At 37.4% G+C, this 19,808-nt stretch overlaps 4 protein-coding genes across 5 annotated transcripts in view; all 4 read left to right on the top strand.

Moving 5' to 3' along the window:
* LOC148736726 (uncharacterized) overlaps positions 1-1,877 on the top strand; it is a 13,066-nt gene extending 11,189 nt beyond the window's left edge. Inside the window, exons 3-5 of the mRNA XM_088749165.1 lie at positions 134-166; positions 1,079-1,402; positions 1,825-1,877. Of these exons, the coding sequence (XP_088605291.1) occupies positions 134-166; positions 1,079-1,402; positions 1,825-1,877 (410 nt within the window). The remainder of the gene's footprint in view (positions 1-133; positions 167-1,078; positions 1,403-1,824) is intronic.
* Positions 1,878-1,961: 84 nt separating this feature from the next.
* On the top strand, positions 1,962-3,702 carry LOC148736725 (uncharacterized). The gene is made up of 3 exons (XM_088749164.1): positions 1,962-2,030; positions 2,694-2,880; positions 3,112-3,702. The coding sequence occupies exons 1-3, from the start codon at positions 1,962-1,964 to the stop codon at positions 3,237-3,239; spliced, it is 384 nt and encodes a 127-aa protein (XP_088605290.1). The 3' UTR covers positions 3,240-3,702.
* A 418-nt stretch (positions 3,703-4,120) lies between these two features.
* Positions 4,121-15,048, top strand: LOC148736724 (adhesion G protein-coupled receptor L4-like). The gene is made up of 13 exons (XM_088749747.1): positions 4,121-4,315; positions 4,912-5,002; positions 8,777-8,826; positions 9,032-9,161; positions 9,304-9,431; positions 10,134-10,236; positions 10,509-10,659; positions 11,253-11,334; positions 11,860-11,926; positions 12,102-12,184; positions 13,489-13,609; positions 14,131-14,172; positions 14,264-15,048. The coding sequence occupies exons 2-13, from the start codon at positions 4,931-4,933 to the stop codon at positions 14,399-14,401; spliced, it is 1,167 nt and encodes a 388-aa protein (XP_088605873.1). The 5' UTR covers positions 4,121-4,315; positions 4,912-4,930; the 3' UTR covers positions 14,402-15,048.
* Positions 15,049-16,854: 1,806 nt separating this feature from the next.
* On the top strand, positions 16,855-19,697 carry LOC148736723 (uncharacterized). 2 transcript variants are annotated; one of them, XM_088749748.1, is made up of 4 exons: positions 16,855-17,311; positions 18,851-18,874; positions 19,004-19,366; positions 19,640-19,697. In XM_088749748.1, exons 1-4 carry the CDS (start codon positions 17,251-17,253, stop codon positions 19,681-19,683), a joined length of 492 nt encoding a protein of 163 aa, XP_088605874.1. In that variant the 5' UTR covers positions 16,855-17,250; the 3' UTR covers positions 19,684-19,697. The 2 variants fall into 2 exon arrangements, with proteins under 2 accessions (XP_088605874.1, XP_088605875.1); XM_088749749.1 differs by lacking the exon at positions 18,851-18,874.
* The last annotated feature ends 111 nt before the right edge of the window (positions 19,698-19,808 follow it).

Raw genomic sequence — 19,808 nt, 5'->3', positions numbered from 1 at the left:
ATTTTCCGCTGAGACAAAATTTCCGTTCCTGAGCTAGACTGATGGCTCTTTAGCAATCAATGATCATTATTAGCTGTTATTAATATCTTTTTCTTTTAAGGTGACAGTTGCTATTTCCTTTCTTATCCCGCAGTTATGCAAAACGGCTGGGCAATATCAGAACGAAGTAAGTTCTTCATTTATCAGCTAACTTGAAAAAAAAAATCAGTAAATAAGAAATATCTCTAATTATAGTTCACCACTAAATTTTCTCCGGTTCTCATTGGTTTAAATCGATCACGTGACGCGATAGTGTTCATCCGTGGAGAGACACTATCAGCCCATAGTGTCCGCCCGCGGAAAATACCCGGATGGATAGTGCCCGTCCGCGGAAAATACCTGGATTTATAGTACTCATCCGTGAAAAGTTTTGAATAGTTTGACGGCCGCAAAGTTAGGCAGATCGGAAAAACAGTGACTTTTCAATTCTGACAGGTATAACGTATTATTTAGCCAATGTACGGTTGCGAATTATTGACATTTGTGACAAGCTGTAAGCGCGGAGGAAAATTTAGTAGTGAATAATAAAAACAATACAGTGTTTATGTCTCGGAACTATCGGTCTGATAGTTGTCCCTTGGAAATTTAATGTTCTTAAAGCTAGCATATTTGCCCTCGAAGCTTCGCTTCTCGGGCAGATATTTTGTTTTAAGAACATCAAATTTCCGCGGGGCAACTATCAGCCGATAGTTCCTCGACAGAAACACTCTATTGTTTAAATAGTTCATTCAGTTGTTATATTAGAAGGTTCCCCAGCATTTTGATTTAATTCGAACAGTGCCACACATATTTGATTATTTCCCTTTCCAGCCTTAGTGTCTCAAGAATCAGTGCAATACTCAAAATCGCTCATTAATGCTGACCGTGATTTAACTAAAGGGAACGGAATTCTTGCTATCTGTCTTTTCAAAAATTACACTGAATCAGTAGAACTTCAAAACACGCTTTCTCTGTCGTTCCTCTTAAAAGAAATATTATCAAATCTGTGAACTATTCATTCGCTTTTCTTCGCTTAGTTTTTATTTTTATTTTATTGTAGATGATGGGTGTAAAACTGCGTCGTTTTTGAAGCAAAGTTACTGTGAGGATGAGGAATGCAGAGATCAACTAATGGATAAATGGCACAAAATAAAATGCGCTCCAATTTCCTTTGGCGTTGGCAGCTTTTCCTGCTCTAGATGGTGTCATGAATGTAGCTCATCCTTTGGTACAATATGGCCATCGATCAAGCGTTGCTCAGAAACGTTTCGAAGAGCTTTTACGAATAAGATTAAATACTCGTGTGGCAACGGACACCGTAGTTTTGAAGCAATACATTGCAGATCGTTTTTGTTTCTCATCAGATTGCAGTTCGTGGTTCAAAGTACGTATCTCCCTCTCTTATCATTTTTGTCGTAATCAATTTGTCTTGCATGATTTCACAACTCCTTAATACTTTTTCATTTGGCCATAGTGCTGGAAAAGTAAAAGAAACTATCTTTAGCATGAGTATGACTGTTTGGTGATGCTAGTTTTGTAGAGACTGCAAGCAATTCTATGCGGAGGGTTAATATTGCTTGCACTGTAGGTTTTGCCCAGTGTCTATGTGCTGCTCAAACACTAACCCCCTAAAGGTAGTCATTGAATCTTGCAACTGAGTAAACGAACCTCTCTAACCTCTCTGTGATAAAGTAGGAATTTCTTTCATTGTAGAACATTTTGCTGTTAACACAACTTTTAACGCCGAAAGTTTTCTTTACAGAAAAATTTGAATTTTACTCTTGATTTCTTTGACTTTTTTCCTAGACACACCAGCCAATGAGACGTCGGTAAGATATTTGGCAGATTGTCGTCTATAAGACTCCTGATTTCTGAATAAGTTTTACACTGTTACCCGAATGATGGAATTTAGATGAATGATTCTGTAGCACGTAACCATAACAATGCAAGCCGTTTTCTTTTTGTTAAAGGTAGAAAATATTACTTCACAGGAGGAAATGGAAACCATTCAGGTAGATGATGATAAAAACTGGGGTGTAGCTTAATTTACATTGTTTTCTTTTGAGTAAAATTTATTGAATAGTTTTTGTTGTTTTTCTTCTGTTTTTGTTGTTGTCATTATTATTATTACTGTTACTATTATGAGTGATGAAGACTTAAACCTATAGGTATATAATATACTAATAATTATAAAATATTATGCAAAATTTATAGATAATATAATACATAAAATCCACACTCATTATTATCATAATCATAATTATTATTATTATTATTTTATCCACTGGTCAGTGGTGGGTTAGTTACAAATGTAGCTTGCTTAGTTGTGTCTTGTATGGCGAGCTGGCTAGTTTTTCTTTTTGTTTTCTTCTATGTTTTGTTTTTCCCATATTTTGGCTGTTCCTTTCTTTATTGCTTTGTCTTAACGCGACAATGGGAAGATACCTTAAGATGACTTAAAAACACTTTTGATCTGTTAGTTCATCTAGTCAATGTCCAGAAAAGCAATCTAGTATTTATTACTCGTCAATATTCCCGAAATCCAGCTAACAGGAAATATCCATGTACCCATACTCCGGACTCCACTTATTATATTTATCCATCTTTTAGATAAGCAACAATTGAGTAACTGGAGTTAGCTTCTAATCTAACTAATGTTACCACTTTTCATCAAGGATGCCAAAAACCAGTTAACTTCCTCAATCCAAAGTATATGGTCCCGTAACACAAATTCTTCAGCGAGTCAAAAATTGGAGGACACCTTTTTTGCTGCGTTTATCTTTGAAGAATTAATAGGGAGGAAAGCCATAAAAGGACAGAATTTCACAAATCCCGAGCTTATTGATGTCGGTGAAGATCTGGGTGAGTGGAGAACAGCTTTCTTCATTATGCGAGCCAGCGCCACTATTTTACATCCGCTGAAAAAATCTATCGTAAGATCGTAAGCATGCGCAATTCTGAAATTAGGGAAATTATTGACACGCAAAATCTTGAGTTAAACAAATGCAACGGGATGAATCTAGTCATGTAGGTCAAAGCCTACTCTGGACTTGAATTAATTTTTTTTTGTTTTTGTTATCGACATGTATTTAGAGTTCCGAGTCAGACACAATATCTCCCAGAAAGGAGACAACTTCTTGTTTAATGCAAGCAATCGGGAGAACTTTATCGAGATTCCCTTAGCTAATCTGGATCCAGGTAAGTACCTTTCTTTGTTTTGAATATTTGCTTTTATGATGATTGCCTGTAATATCCTGCCTAACTCAGTGGTTCAGACTTTAATTATTAATTATTAATTAATTATTATTCTGACATTAATTACCAACTTTGCAATCCTTGGTTTTCAAGTGCCGTCATAAAGAGTCTAAAATCCACAATCCAAACTGTAATAGTTACAGTTTTACCTCCGAAAGACGAAAGAACTCCTGACCTAAACATCAACTTATTTTCAGAGTACCAAGGTTCTACATCTTGAGAATAGAGCCATTTCTAATTTCGTAGTTTTTCGTCGCACGACATTGAAATAGCGGCCAAGCTGGTACGTACGAAACATAAGATTTCATCTTGTGACATTTTATTTCCTGAGCATCAGCAACATTAGAAAATGTTTTGGATTAAGTTCCCAAAGTTTACAGTAGATACCTAGTCAATTTAGCGGCGAAATAAGACAAAATCAGTTTCTGTATTTCTTCATTGCCGCCGTGTTGGTACCCCTTGGGTGAGCACCAACAAAGCATCCCCATATTGAGCTCTATAAAGTTATGTCAGACACTGGCCAATAACTCATCAGCGAAAAACTTTACAGAACTTAAAGCTGGAAAAAATTTTCATTTATCTTTTTTAATATAGATGACTCGTTGGCGTTAGGCATTCAATAGATTTGATTTTAGATTTCGATAACATGACGGTGAAAACCACCAGTATGCGTGTAGCTTACATTTAATACTAAGGACAGTGAGGTGTTGTTTCCTTTTTCCCTTTTTCCCTAGTGCAAATCGGTCTCCGTTTTTAATTATCTTGAATCTCTTTCTTTTACGAAAAAACTTTATGATTTTTCAAAAAACTTCATACAGTGTTCTTCCACGATTTCCCTGTCTATGACGACACTAGTGCCGTGAGTATTTATAAGCCACGGTCGTTTTAAAAAACAATTACATCGTGAAATTTTGAAAACCGAAATTAAAGTAGTTATTATTCCCTTTAAAACAGACTCAGTAGTACTTGGGCTTGCATACAAAAAACTTTCTGAGTTTTTCACAAACTATTTAGCCAGTTCTGAGAGAGGCAACAAAACAAGGTACGCATGTTATATATATAGAGATATATTTTATTTTTTTTCGAAAATAAAGATGAATAGAAATTAACAATTGGTTCATGCTTTAGCGTGCACTATCGAGTTATGGAGCACGCGGGAAGTTTGGAGAGCACGAAAGAAGCGTAAGAGTTGCCCGAGGCAACAGCCGAGGGCAACTCTAGCCAATAGAATAGTGCATCAAATCCGACGCGAAAAACGGACAACAATATCAATTGAAGCGAATGGTGACGGCGCTGATGCCGGGTCTCTTTTTCCGTTGTTTTTCTCTTTTTCTGCCACATTTAAGAACTCTAGCCCAACGGAAAAGGTGGACAAATTGTCTTCGTTTTAGGACTAGTAGGCCGAGTCTCTGTTTACATCCATTATTGTAGCGAAATATATTATTTTACCCCGCGCTAACAATGGCCACTCGTGCGAAAAAAAAAGAATTCTGGAGAAGTGATTTGCTTACGCTATCAGTGTGCGCTATCGGGACTTTGAGTTCGCTTACGTATACTGAATTTAATTCCGCGGCTCTGTTAGCTATGTTCTAAAATTATTTTGTTCTTTTGCGATCGTCTAATTTTTTTCTTTTTCAGAATACTTGACAGTATAATTATGTCCGCTGTAGTAGACCCTCAGCCTGAAGATTTCTTAGAAAACGTCACATTGGTGTTTAAGAACCTAAGGGTATCTATGCCTCCCTCTCGTTATTTGTTTACTTATTATTTCAAGTTCTTTGTTTTGTCTCATTTTCAGTTTTGTTTTATTTTGTTTGTTTTTTTTTTATTGTCGTAAAAGGGGATACAAACAGTTCCTTCGTCCTTCTATGGTCGAACAAGTTGTCATCTTTACCGCAATTCAAACTGAGATTTACCGACTAATCCCTAAATTGAAGACTACCCAAATCAGCATTACATCCCTTTAAGCTCCGCTCCAAATTGTGTTACTTTGATTCCATTACAAAGGGGAGATTATCAAACTCCGGCTGCTCTCTTCTATATCACATAGAATACCTGCTAAATTTTAAACATTAAACAAATTAATAGGCGAAAAGTAATTAATGGAGTAGTCCCAGAGACCTTGATGCAGAGGGTTACTATCTAGATTAGAGGGTTATCCATTAATATTCTTTAGCTATGACGCCTTAATAGTAAGGTATGAGCGAGGCAAGCGCTGAAGCCCTGCTATCTTACTTCTTGAACTAGGACACTTAAAGTGTATATGACACAAAATTTTTTACACTGTTTTTTGGTAGCTAGATAGGTATGATGAACGATTCGAGAGTTAAAGTTCATCGAAAATTCCCGATTTCGAAGATACCCCAAAATCGGTGTACGGGTAACGGGTAGCGCCATGTTTTTTTCATTTTGCGATGACGTCATCGATCTTACCCGGTAGACACAGCCGTTTTTCCGGGGTAGACATCCGTTTACCCGTAGAAGAAGTACGAGTACTAGAGTACGAGAATGACGAGCTACATGATGGAGAAACGAGTGAGTTTTTGAGACGTTTTGAATTGTTTGACTCCTTAGTAATGTTATTGCAAGTCTGTTGAAATATTTTTGCCAAATTTTAAATTTTAGCGGTAAAGAAAGCGCGTCAAACTGGATTGACTTTGGATGTCAAATGCGAAGGTTGAACTCTGAAACGATATCAATAATTTGTGGCGGTAATTTGGGGGATTTCTGAGAATTTCTCAGTTGTGTCTTCCAAAAGCACTAGCATTGACAAATATGGCATGGGAGTCAATGCTGAGGTTCACAATCAAAGAAGTTGTTTGGTAATGTGCTTCGATGAAATGGCGGGGTTTGCAATAACAAGTGACGTGCGCTTGTGCTTTCGAAGATGAAGCATATCATTGGCGTACTTTCTAAAGACAGAACATTCGTAAAGGAGAATTTTGGATACATTTGATGGACTTTATTAAACAATTTAGATAACTTATTTCTGAAGAAAAAGAGCAAATCCTTCCGCCGCGGCCGCCGTCTTTGTAAACAATCGTTACAAATTCCCGCGTGTTAACTCTTCGAGCATCTTAATCAAATTAGCTACGCACATGAATATCTTACGCGTACGGGAGCAGTACCCGTACCCGTACACCGATCTCGGGGTATCGTAAGGTCTCAATTTTTTTTTTTGTTCGAACTTCGCGCAAATGCGGCCTGAAATTTGTCCCCTGGACCGCGCGCGGCCAAAAAGTCACGTGAGCTGAGGCTGTGACGTCAGGTTGTGGTACTCTCATTGAGTGCATGGCGGAAAAGAAGAAGCCAGTGAGGAAAGGTGGGCGCTATTGTGTCGCCGAAGTGCCTAACAATTCAGAGCTGTACGAACACCAGCTACACGCCAGGCATCTCGATGCACCAATTTCCTGTGGATCGTGCTTTGAGAGAGAGATGGATGAAATTCGTGCAACGGCACCGAGTGGATTTCAAAGAGCTGATTTCAAAGCATGCCTCAATGTGTTCGGTCCATTCAGTGAGCGAAGCTGTGACGAGAACAGAATGGCTTTCACAATGGAAAGCATGGAAAATACGAAGCGGAATAGAGTTCTGATCAAGGGTTCTATTCCCACGATGGATGCGGTTGTGCCCGAAGTTTCCCAAGAATTGATAGATCGCGAGAACTGTCAGGCGAGCAGTCATTACCAGTAATTTTTTTTTTTACCATGGCCAGTTCTGTTTATTTTTGCAACCCCACATATCCTTAAGGTAAATGGGACACATTTAAGCCAGTGATGTCAACAAAGTAGACTTTGGTGTAATTTCTTTCATGCATTTTTGTGAACTTTGAATTTTGTAATCCAAACACAAGACAAGTGAGGATAAAGTACATTTGCTGGATTAAACACTAACTTTCATAGGGCCTACACGGTAACACACATACTGTAAAAATGCACTCACATACTATATAACTATTGTTTTCCTATAGAATCAGAACAAACTTCACATCAAGCTGATGGTAAAAGTCAACCAAGCACTAGTTAATCTAGTTCTAGATGCCCACGCAAAAGCAAGAGGCCATCACATGGTCACCGGAAGGAAAGTAGCAAATAAAGTGACTCTCATTTTTTTTCCAAATCAGCTGTTTTATGGTCATTATTATTAATTTAATTCATAGAAGCATAGACAAAGATGATATGGCCCAGATGAATGAAACTGAGCTGGGAGCATTTTTTTAATCATAAGTTTTTCTTCCTGGATACATGGAATATTTTTACTAGAGCTCAATACTCCTGGACATTGGTATATCCCCTGTGTTGTCGTGTGTTGTACTTTTTCCTTTTACTGTGATAAACACAAGCTGGTAGAGGTCTTCTGTTTTCCAGCCTATGTACCCACAAAGCCATCTGGTGATTCATCTATATGCAACAGCTCTGATGAACCTACAAATAAAGAGGAAAATGAGAAATGAAAAAATGTACAGCTCGGGTGATTACTGGACCTCCCTTCCTCAATGAAATGATAAGAGACTCGTTTCTTATCACTGGAAAATTCAACGATTGAGATAAAACTAGAAGTATCATAATTGATGAGTAAAGCGACAAAATCAGAAATGACAGATGTATATATATACAGATATTTATATGTTTAAACTTACTCGTTCTCTTACACTTCATTGCGTCGACGATAAATTCCTCCACCTTGGTTTCTAAGGAGGGGAGCGACTTGCAAAACAACGGCGCGATTCGTAATCTTCGTGTTCGGTATTGCACTTGATTCTTTCGATCAAGCCATCAAAAAGCATCTTTGCGGATGAATTAGTTACTTCTCTGCAACAATGCAACACAAAACTCGAGAGCACCGACTAACAGCTCAGTGTTGCATTGCTCGCATTGACACCTGGAAGAGGTAAAGGAATAGTTATTGGACAAACATCGCGACGCAAGGGCTCAGATCAGCTCTGCTTATGCTTACGTTAGTCTGGAATTATAGTAAAGCTTTCAACTTACCAGAAATACACACGCATATTTCCTTAAAATCTAGCCTCCAAAGTCGAAAGGCTAAGTCCGTCGCTATCCCTTTCTTCACTTGCGTTCGAGGATTCTTCTTCGCTATAATCAGCAAGCGGCTCGTCTTGATACGGGACGATAACATAGTCACTTCACTCCAATCCGTTCTTTCAGAAGAGCCACACGATTCACTACTAGAGTAGGAGTCACTGAACATCATGGAAAGAAACGGATTGGAAACGGACGAATTTTGACAAATACGCGGAGTTTCCTATCAGAACACTTTGATAGCCCCTTTGGCAATCAAACAACTCCACGTCACGACCTTGTTTCTCGTCCCTAGTCTCCTGAGGCAGTTTTATATGGAAATCGAGCAAGTTTTGCATGGCTAATAACGGTCATAACCAAAAGAAATTATAATTTTCTACTGTCTCACAGTTTATCATACATATTGAATTACCAAAAGCCGGGAAAAAAATGTTTGTGTCATATGCACTTTAACCATTCCTCAGGTGGATCGAAAAAACAGAACATGTGTATTCTGGAGCTTCTCTGAAGACAGGTAAGCAGCATAGTTAGAACACTTTTATTAACGACGCGAATTTCAGTTTTTAATGGGAACCCAAACTGTCTGGATGGAAGGCAAAAGTATCTGAAAAAACTTTTGGGTTAGTAGGGTAAATTGAGCATTTTTGAGGAAGAGGGTGTAGGGGGTTGTGATAGAATAACTAGTCTTGAGTTCTTCCTCGTGTCTTTCTTTTTCAAAGCTTTGGGAGTTGGTCAAGTGAAGGATGTCAAACAAAGATGATATCCGATCACCATACAAAATGTGTTTGCAATCACTTAACCCACTTCGCTGTGCTCATGGATTTCACCGACAATGGTGCTGAAGGGAAGGTAAACATTTTTTTTTTTCAAAAATATTAAATCATGAATCTACAAAAGGAACATTGAGTCATAACTGGTATCGCATCTGTATATATTTATTGTAATAGACAACACTTTCTTTGGTCCAAATAAAATAATTATGACTTTTCAGTCTTCCAACCAGGAGAAAACTCTTTCGTCAGATGAACATGACAAAATACTGACAATCCTCACTCAAGTAGGGATGGCTTTATCTCTCACTGGAGTCGTACTCACAGTTATCAGCTATCTTCAGCTCACGTAAGTAATATCAATAAACACTGATGTCTTACTGAATTCTGGGGGATTATCACTGTTCATCAAGTTATCAGACTAGTTCGATCTGGGGCTCAGAATGGACTTCTCGCACCTGGTAAAGAAAGTGGACGTTCTAAGATGATCTTTCATTGAATATTTCTCACCGAGGAGTTAAAATGGCTTGAAATAAAATTTTTGTGTAAGATGAAAACTTTTTGGTAAATATTCTTGTTTCTACTCGTTATTTATTAAGTTATATATATTTTATAAACCAAGCACGAGGGCCGTACTGGGAGAATATCGGCCCGAGGTCTTGACAGTACGGACCGAGCGCAGCGAGGTCCGCACAAAAAAGACCGAGGGCCGATATTCTTCCAGTGCGGTCCCGAGCAAGCTTGGTTAATGAGAGATTTATTATATGACTGAAGTTCAAAGGGACACAAGTGCGGTATCATTCGGGACCATTCGGGACAGTGCCCGGTCCAATACTGAGAGAATATTGACCGGCAATAGAGCATTTTGATTGGTTGATTTTACTTACTGGCCCTCTGACTGCCTGAGTCGTGTAATAAATATATATATATATATATATATATATATATATATATATATATATATATTGTGCCAGAGTATTTATTCCTTCATTTGTTTCACTATTTACTATTGTATTTCTGATGGTTTTTCTTTGCAATTAATTACCTGCAGAGACAGACATTCACCTTTGTGTCACATACGGGTTAGTCTGACCTCCTGCATTGGAGCAGGACATATCATCTTTTTTGCTGGAATTAACTCTACTGGAAATAAGGTGCCTTTTTGAATTATTACTTCTTGTTGTTTATTGAGTTGTTTTCGTTGTTCTTGTGCTTGTTTATTTGTTTGTTTGTTTTTAATTAGTTCAGCTTATTATTTTGACTGATTGATTTAAAGACTGATCGCACAAGTTATTATTTTTTCTTGTTTGTTTGTTTGCATGCTTCCGATTTTGTATTCTTCCTTTATTTTTGTTATTATTGTTATTATTATTGTTTCGCATTGTTTTTCAGATTATTTTTTTTAAGAATTATCTATTCCTTGCAGGCTGCTTGCGTAACTGTGGCTGCTTTCATGCAGTATTTCCTGATGGCTTCCTTTTGCTGGATGCTTCTTGAGGGCATTTATATCTACTTATTTATTGTAAAGGTGTACAACATCACCGATAAAATATATCGTTACCCTGGCTTTTGCTGGGGTAAGGCTCACTACCAGTCAAAAATGGGATTGGACTTATAGAATATACTTAACAGAATATCTTGATTCTGATTGGTTAGATACCAAGGCAGAGTAGGTTTCAGGGTGGATAAAGAGGCTAAAAAGTGCAAAAGATAGTTGCCATGAAAACATCGGGGAAGTTTTCTTCAAACGAGCATATTTTAAGTCTTCGAATGAACAGGTGTGCTTTCTGAAAATCATTGGATCGTCCTGATGGGTGTCAAAATAAGGTGTACGGTATTTCCGGAGATGATTAAATCTGGTTTTATTTTGAATGTCACCAGCATAGGTCTAATTGGCTAAAACGCGAAGCTATTTTGTAATTGAAACTATTTTAGAAGTTTCATACCAATGAAAAAAAATTTCAAGAGTATAAAATATAAAAATCACATTGAAAACTCGTATTTTCACATAATAATATAGGGGTGTCAGTTTCTTAAAATCCTCAACTTGTACAGTCTTTGGCTTGAGCAAATGTAATAGTGCTCAGTCTCGATTATTGTAATACTTAAAACAGTAGCTTTTAGTTACTAATTGAAAATGGCTTTTTCTACTGTGGGTTTTTTTCTTCAGGACTGCCTGCAATCATAGTTGCTGTATCTCTGGGTATTACTTCAGGAAAAGATGGAATAGAAACTTTTATCAGTGATACAAAGTATGTTTGAAGTTTGATAGTTTCCTTAATTTATCAACTGCTTCGAAATGGTGAGAGCCTGGAAATGTGAACCTAAAAAACAAACAAGGGGAGGAGTGGGGTGGGGTGGGGCGGGGGGTCAAACACGAAGACATTAGTTCCCTGGAGTCACCCTTCCCTTTACCTGCCTACAAATAATGGTAGACCATAATCAAGGTCTAAGAGTAGACAAAAATAGATAATACGTTTTGCGAAACTTGTTATCAGTAGCCCCCAGTCTTCTAAGCTGGCCTTTTCCCGACCCTTTTCACCGGGAACCCCATTCTTTCAAACTGTGGATCAGTCTCTCCATGTGCTAGAGCAAGAAAATTTATAAGTTATCATCCAGAATGATGTTTTACAAAGTAATATAAAGGCTTCATGCTGCCTTATCCTTTGGTTTTTATTTCAAATTCTGACATGAAATACCCCTAGTTACTTTAACTAATGAACGAACAAAGATAGAAAGCTACACCTCCTGTGCCTTTTATTTTTTCCAATTTTCAGATGCTGGATGTCTTCCTCTAACAATATTATCTGGATATTTGTCTCCTTTGTTGGACTAATCGCAACTGTAAGTTGCCACAGATTGAATCTTTTTCAATGAATATCAGCTTAGTCATCTACATACATTTGTTTCAACATTGATTTCAATTAAATATTCTTAATGAGTCTTTTAAATTCCTCCTTCAAAAACTTACAACAGAAGCTTACTTCTCCTCTTTTTTCTTCCTTTTTAATCCTTAAAGATTAACATGGTGATCCTCGTGCGCGTTATCAAAGAAATGACAAATATCCAACAGGTGAAAGATAACCAGACTGAACAGATCAGGTGGGATGATAAGAGTTGTTTCCTCCTGTAATACCTCCATAAAATTAAATATTCTAGTGGAGAGGTTATACTTCATTATATTTCAAAAGATCTCGCATAATAGTTTGTAAACTAGTGTACTCTAGTTTGAGCACTCTGGCATGGCTTAGACGATACCACAAAGGTTGGATCGTTTGGGGTGACCATATTGGTTCTCCTCCATCCTAGCATTAGCACTGCACTGATGAGGCCCAGAAGGCCGAAACAGTACTGTCTGCAGTTAGTTAAAAGGCCTCGAGCCAACAGTGACGCAGCGCCAGAAGGATCCAAAGGGATTCACAGTCCAAACCTCGATAAATAGTAGGAAAAATATTGTAGAACACGAGGACGGACAACTTCGAGCTAAGAAAGATCTATGCTCAAATAAAAAGTCTAAGAAAGCTTAATAAAATACGTTTCGGACCGAGACCTTCATCAGTTGTAATACAATGACTTACGTCATTGTAAGTCTTAAGTCATTGTATTACAACTGATGAAGGTCTCGGACCGAAACGTATTTTATTAAACTTTCCTAGACTTTTTAAATTGGGCGGGCATCAAAGGTCCCAATCTCAGCGTTGATACATAAACATACGAGTCAAACTATTAGCTAGAATTGCAGCACTGATAACTTACTTCTGTGGCGATGTCTAGTAGGATTGTTTCACGGTATACAGGTCGGCAACAGATATAACAGATCAGGGTATAACAGAATACGGGTCAGCGCGACAGGTCAGCAAAACATGAGGGTCACTTCGAATCTAAACATCTGAACTGAAAACAGACTTATTCACGTGGCTTAATTGCGAAACTTAGTGTCAATCAAAGTCAATCAGGAAATCAAGTTAATAATTCGTTGTATTAACGAAACACTTAGTGTGTGGCGATTGAAGATCTTGTGTAGTGGATGGTTTTTCGAGAAGCATCTGTTAACAGTATTTAAGAACTTTCTTCCCAGATTGGTCTTCACGTTGAAGTTCCATGGTGGATTATACCATATCACTTCTCTTTTGCGATTTTTGGTGCGCTTTTGAGCTGGCTGTGGATCATATGTAAGCTTATAGTCGTAGCCACTTTCGTAGAGGGCTTTTTGGTAAGGAGGGCTGGCGTTATCGAAAACTTCTTTGCTTGATGATATGCTGGTCGCTTGATCACAGTCAAAGTAACCACCCACCTCCACTGCATTTTGTCCCGGGTATCTTTAACCTTAAATTTCAACTTAGATTTTTAGTCTTCCCTCGGATTTCCGTTGGAGAAAGATTGAGCATTCATTTGGTCTCTTTTAGGCTAGGCATCCGCGCATGTGTCGTGTTAGCTCCGTTGCTGGGCGTCACGTGGCTGATTGGCTTCCTTTTACCACTACACATCGCCTTTTCCTACATTTTTGTAATCCTTAACTCTACTCAGGTAAAGTGCTATTTAGCTTTAAGTTTGCCTTTCACTGGGTAAGATAAGGGCGTACATCGGATAAGTTGAGCGTCAGAAATACTTGGAAGTGCCCCTATATCTAAGGATGACTCGGATTCAGTTTTAAACACCAGAACCACCCTTCCATTCCGAAAAGATTATCTAAGACATCCTTTCGCACCTTCCTTTTTATCTCCAAAGCCTTAGCTCTACTTAACAATAATAATGGAGTCACCATGAAACTATTATATCTGCCGGATAGAGATGTATTCTAAAAACTAAACCTTAAGCGGGTGAACGATTGAAGACAGAGAGAAAGAATACAGGATCTCTGGCTGAACTGTTTGGACACAACCCTACAGTCATAAAAAAAAAGGAAATTGTATAACGCTTTTGGTCGCTACCATGCATTCGATAAAAACGACCATGACGTTTTAAGCTTTTTTTTATTTGTGGATCTATTTGTTGATTTGTTTATTTATCAAGTGATTAACTGAAATCTCTACTGCTTTTGTTTAAAGGGACTCTCTATTTTCTTCTTTCACTGTTTGAGAAATAGTGAGGTATATATGAATTTTGAATCTTGGTGATTTACATCTAGAAAAACTGGTAACAAAGATGAGTACCTCTAATTTCCTTATACTTCCATTCTAGATAAAAGGGCGTTTCAAAAGAAAATTCCAAAGAATTCACCCAAGTGCATTGAACCATGGGAAAGCTGACAACACAAAGAACTCTCAGAGCCGTCAGAGTCACGCTAACGCTGGAATTCCTCAGGAGGATCGAGAGTAGCCTTTGTACTTATATCTTCCCCTTAAATTGAGCAAATACTGTGTGCATTTATAACCACCTTCACTTATGTTGTCTAGACTGTAGCTTATGAGCTCTATCGCAAATTCAAACCGTATTGATGTTTTTTTCCCAGCTGCTGGGTAACTTTCTTAACCATAAACTTAGGTTAATGACATTTCACAGGACGAAACATCAAGAATCCGTAAACGGAAACGTGGAACAAATATGTGAAACCGTGGAAACACTACCATTAACTCGCGTTTTTGCTGCCGGCTTGGTGACGTTTACTCGTGTTTCCGTTGCTGCGGTCGCAGCGGAACTTTACCACTTTTTAAGATGTTTCCGTCAGGTTTCAGTTGAAGGAAACAAATGTTTCCGCAAGTGTAAATTCATGTTAACATGTGCGGAAACACGTGGTAACGTTCCGGAAACATGAATTTTACGACGTTTACCTAGCCCCATTGTCATTCTATGATCAATTGGAATAATTTCTTAGAATAGAGATGCCAGAAAAGACCGTTTTAAAATATATTGATGAATCATTTAATCTGTAATCACTCAATGGCCGTATGAATCAATTTTGGTGTAAAAGATATTAATAATAAAAAAAAAAATTTGTAGTACACTTCAAATAAAGACACAATAAAAACTTTACAAGACTACAACACTTCATAGCCGATGAAGGGAACATTATTCAACCTTGCTCTGACGCAATAGTTGCTAGGCGATACCACGTGGCATCATGGTAGCTATACCATCATGATGAGGTAGCACGGTCTATCTAAACGAAGTTAAACTTGAAAATTTAATCTCAATATACCCTAGTTAAAAAATTGCGAAGTATACGCCCCCTTCCCTCCTTTTTACCATTTACCACTCCACGAGAAAATCGGAGAGTTAATTGGAACAGGCGCTAAAGAGAAAGCTGGTACATCATTATCGTTCTCGTCTGCACCATTTTCATTTCTGTCACTGTTTGATCAAGCTCGACGCTCTTACTAAAAGTTAAGGATCGCTCAGAATGCAAACGTATACGCAATTCCCAATGTCGAGAACCCTATAGAGCCTGTGCTCCTAGAGTTCGTAAATTTAGAAAATAAATAAAGAAATAAAAGGCAAGATCAATTTAAAGATTTTATCCATCCTTATTATTTCTCTGTTGCCTTGTCTTCACTATTCCTCTGGTTTTCAATGCTTTGCCAATCTATACACCTTTACAACCCTTTGATTATAATTATTTACTGACGATGTAAGCAAAACTAATAAAAAATTCTCCTCGTGAACAAAAATTTCAACCGTGTAAACCGCCATTTTGAAAATTGTAGACTTGAATATTCGAATAATCCTTTATTTACAAAGATCTGGTTTACCTGTACAAAAAAGAAAACAAATGTAAACAAAATGAAGCGAAACAAAAAAAACTACAGTGAAAACATACTTACAAGATTTGTTGACTCGAGGAATAAGTGAATAAACTAGTGAGAAAACAAGCGAACATCCAAAACGAATTTTTGACCTCTGCAAGTACGAGCGCGTGGTTTATCCCATAATATTTAACAATTTAAATGACTTAATTGTACCAGTCTCGCGCGGACTGATCACAAGAAACAAAGTAAACAATTGTAAAACGTTTTGTAACTTACAAGAATTGCTCATAAACGATAACGCTTCTTTTTATTCGTGGATATGAGAAGCATAGGAAAGAGTAATGATACGAAATACAAGTATCGTAGTGTTCAGAGCGGCCTTAGGATTGTGGAGTGGGCTTGGATCTTATTAAAGATGAAGGACCGCTTCTTAAATATGTCGGATCAATTGAGGAGGACTCTTTTTGGATTGACGACTTAAATCTGTCTCTTGAAATCAAATGAGAATGGCTTTTAGTACGTGTACAATCACTGTATATTCTAATCACACTGTGCACAGTTTATCCGTGAGTTCGCCATGCATAATTAAGGTAATAGACCACTTTCATAAATGGTTACCGGATTAATATTCTTGTGTTTAAATTTAAATTAGCCCTTCTGGCCTCGCTTGAGATAATGTCCTCTTTTGAATTTTGTACTGGAGAACGAGGCCAGAAGGGCTAATTTAAATTTAAACAGAAGAATATTAATCCGGCAGCCATTTATGAAGTGGTCTATTTTCGTTTCGTTCTCGGCGATCCATTTGAGTCCGCACATAATATGTGGACCTCACGTAATATATAGGTTCGCTTTTCCAAGAGGCGCGTAGGTGTTCTCCTATATTAAGTCTTGGGTACTATCATGTTTGTAAAAGTTAGAGAATTTACCAATAGATCAGTTTCGTATTATGATTTTGGGCACGCGATCGTTCGTTTGTTTGTTTTTCTGTAAGCGCCAGGCGCTACCCCGTGTGGGGTACTGGAACGAATAAAGGTTGTTGTTGTGAGCACATGGAAAATGTCTGGAGTATGTTGTAAACCAGAAACTTGATAGAATTTCCCAGGCCTAGAAATCTCCAATTTTACTTCCGTAAGCAGTATGCCTGTTAGTATCTGGTATTATAAGGAGAAGTTGGAAATCGATTCCATCCGGGACTATAACACCCCAAACGTAAGCAAAAAAGGTACTCCGCTTTTTTTTTTTTCTTTGAGACACCCGGATGTATTATTTCAGGAACCATTCTTTGTTCAAGATGGAAAATTGATTGGCCCATTGTCTGTTAGCTGAGAGATAAGGTTTGTACTGCAAAATAAAACAAACAGCTGGCAATATCTGGCGTTCTTTAAAAAAGAATCTACTTCGTCCATCGTTGAAAGTGGATTGAGGAAAGTAAAACTCCTATCTCACGTCTCGGTCTCCGCAGTGCATCTCAAGCTTGGAAAGATGAAAGTGTTTTCTTATGCGTCAGCATTTGGCGCAGTTTATTTGATGACAGTCATTCTAGGTGAGTTGGATATCATCTTTAATTTGACATCTCTAGATACATAACTAATAGCTAGCTCATCGACAAAAAGTTGCTCCTAAACTTAATATGGTGACATGTTTAACTAGATATGCGTATTCCATGCAGACTTTTCGTATACAAGTTAATTTTTTCCTCCATATTCCTTAGGTGTAAAACACTATATTACCAATGTGGACAACTTTGAAAAAAAAAACACACACACACACACACACGCACACACACACAAACACACACTCCTACACACACACAAACACACACACACGGACAATGATGCGTTCGTTCGACCTGGTTTGGGACATATACAGTTATTGTTTTCAATCAATCATCAATAAACAGACCGATCTCTGTAGTGCTGTGGATACTTGAGAGTAAATATAAACAACATGGAAAATATTTCAGAAACCTCATGCTCAATTATTTTGCATTTTAGATTTCCCGTCTCATTCGTTACGTTAGGTATATTATTGAATTCAAATTGGCTTTGTTTCACAACTGTTTAAATCATCAGATGCGTTCTTGGTTTGGGAGATATACAGTTCTTGCTGTCGATTAATCATCAATAAGCAGAGAAACCTTCCTAAATTTTTTTGACTTCTTGTGTTGGCTAACTTTCATCAAATCACAAATAAAGAAAATGCGCTTTAGGCTAGCACTATGATAATTTTTCAAAAGATGTCAACATCACGACCAAATGTCCGTGGTAGGTTTCGGTAAAAGTTCTTTCAGCTTTTACGGTGTTTGGTGTATAACATGGAAAGACGAACATTTAGCTAGATATTTTCTAAGTATTATCATTTAACCTGAGTGGGAGATGTATCCCTATGAAACTATTCACTTTTTATTTTAGCCGTAAAACCAGATAAAATTGATATGCAGATGAATGAGTGGCTAGTAATAGGATTCATCTGTTTGCTCAAAGATTTTGGATATCGCCAAAGGGAAAAATTTGCTGGTCGCTAGAATGAAATATGTGGCGAAAGATTGTTTCGACGTCGAAGAGTCAATTTTGGAGGGAAATTATCACTCTCTTGCCGCTGTCTTATCAGAAATGGATTAAGCCAACGTTGATATGAGGAACTCGTAACTTTTTGTTTGATCTACCATGAAATATTTTATAAAATATACTGATAATCTTATCTCCTGGCGGTAACTTTATTGTAAAATTGGCATATAGCAATGGTCTCCAAATATTTTAATGTCTCCCGGCGCCCTTCAGAAGCAGTTTCGTGCAGCCTGAACATGCGTGTGAACAGAATCTAGCTGGAGCACCTCATGGGCTTTGGCTCTTTTTAATAGCTTCGTTTTCAGGGCACAAATACATCTTACAAGGTAAAAAGGAGGTTACCAAGTAGAAGCACATTTTGTCACAAAAGGCATCAGCAGACAACCATGCTTCATCCGTCCACGCCATCTGGTTTAGATAAAAGAAGAGGTATATCAGGAAGATTTTTTCGACAGAAATCTTTTTTTTTTTCTCTTTTCATTTTTTCTTTTTTTTTTCTTGCTTTTTTTTTATAGCTATTCAGAGTGGACAACCAGAAGGTAAGTTTGTTTCTATCTGATTAAACGCAATAGAAACAATTCTGTCGTGTTCATATTCTGGTTGTCCTAAAAGAGCTCTGCTTTTCTCTTTGCTCTGAGACATACTTCCTTAATATGCTTATTTTGCAGACGTCGATTGCAAACATACCAACGGGAGAATGCTCCGGGCATGTAGAAAGAAACCTATCAACACGAAGATGCCCCAGGCATGGAGAAAGAGAGCGTGCAAGAAACTTAAAAAGAATAGCCTGCTTAGTCGGTCCACCGTGATATCTTGTAGCCCCTTTAATGGTGGTACTAATTGCTCTTCCTGGTGTGATGGATTTAATAGCTGTTTTAAACGAAATAATTTCAACGAAACAGAGTGTTCTGAAAAGTTACGAACTCGTCAAACTTTTACTACATCTGGGGCTTGGAGCATTCATATTAGACCCATCTTGTGTAACCGAAATGTGACTCATCGGTTTAAAGTCCAGACATGTAGAAATCAAGGTAGGTAAATGAAATCTCGAGTTAATTTAACACCGTCTCAAGTCTTTTAAAATTTTAAATCATTTATAGCTTCTTGCGGACATTAGTCTTTAGTAGTCGCACCTATTTCGCAGTTAATTTGCTTGACTTGAGTCAACTGCATGATGCCCACTCTTTCACTTAAAGAAATGAATACACTTTCTAAGCAGAGAAAAAAGTTAAGAACGAAACAAATCAGTGAAATACCATATTTTATACAGCTTATAATTTCCCTTCCTTTTATCATTTTCGCAGGAAAGACAAACTGCATAGAAGAGAGAAAGGCAAGAGATTTATAGTTAGAGCATGCGCAGTAATAATAGTACATCTATATATATATATATATAGAAATGATATATATATATATATATATATATATATATATATACATATATATATATATATATTAGTTAGAGCAATAATA

Source organism: Stylophora pistillata, chromosome 2, assembly GCF_964205215.1.
Source record: "Stylophora pistillata chromosome 2, jaStyPist1.2, whole genome shotgun sequence".
Taxonomy (NCBI): domain Eukaryota; kingdom Metazoa; phylum Cnidaria; class Anthozoa; order Scleractinia; family Pocilloporidae; genus Stylophora; species Stylophora pistillata.
The sequence above is the reverse complement of the archived record's forward strand: the minus strand, read 5'-3'. Positions and strand labels throughout refer to the sequence as shown.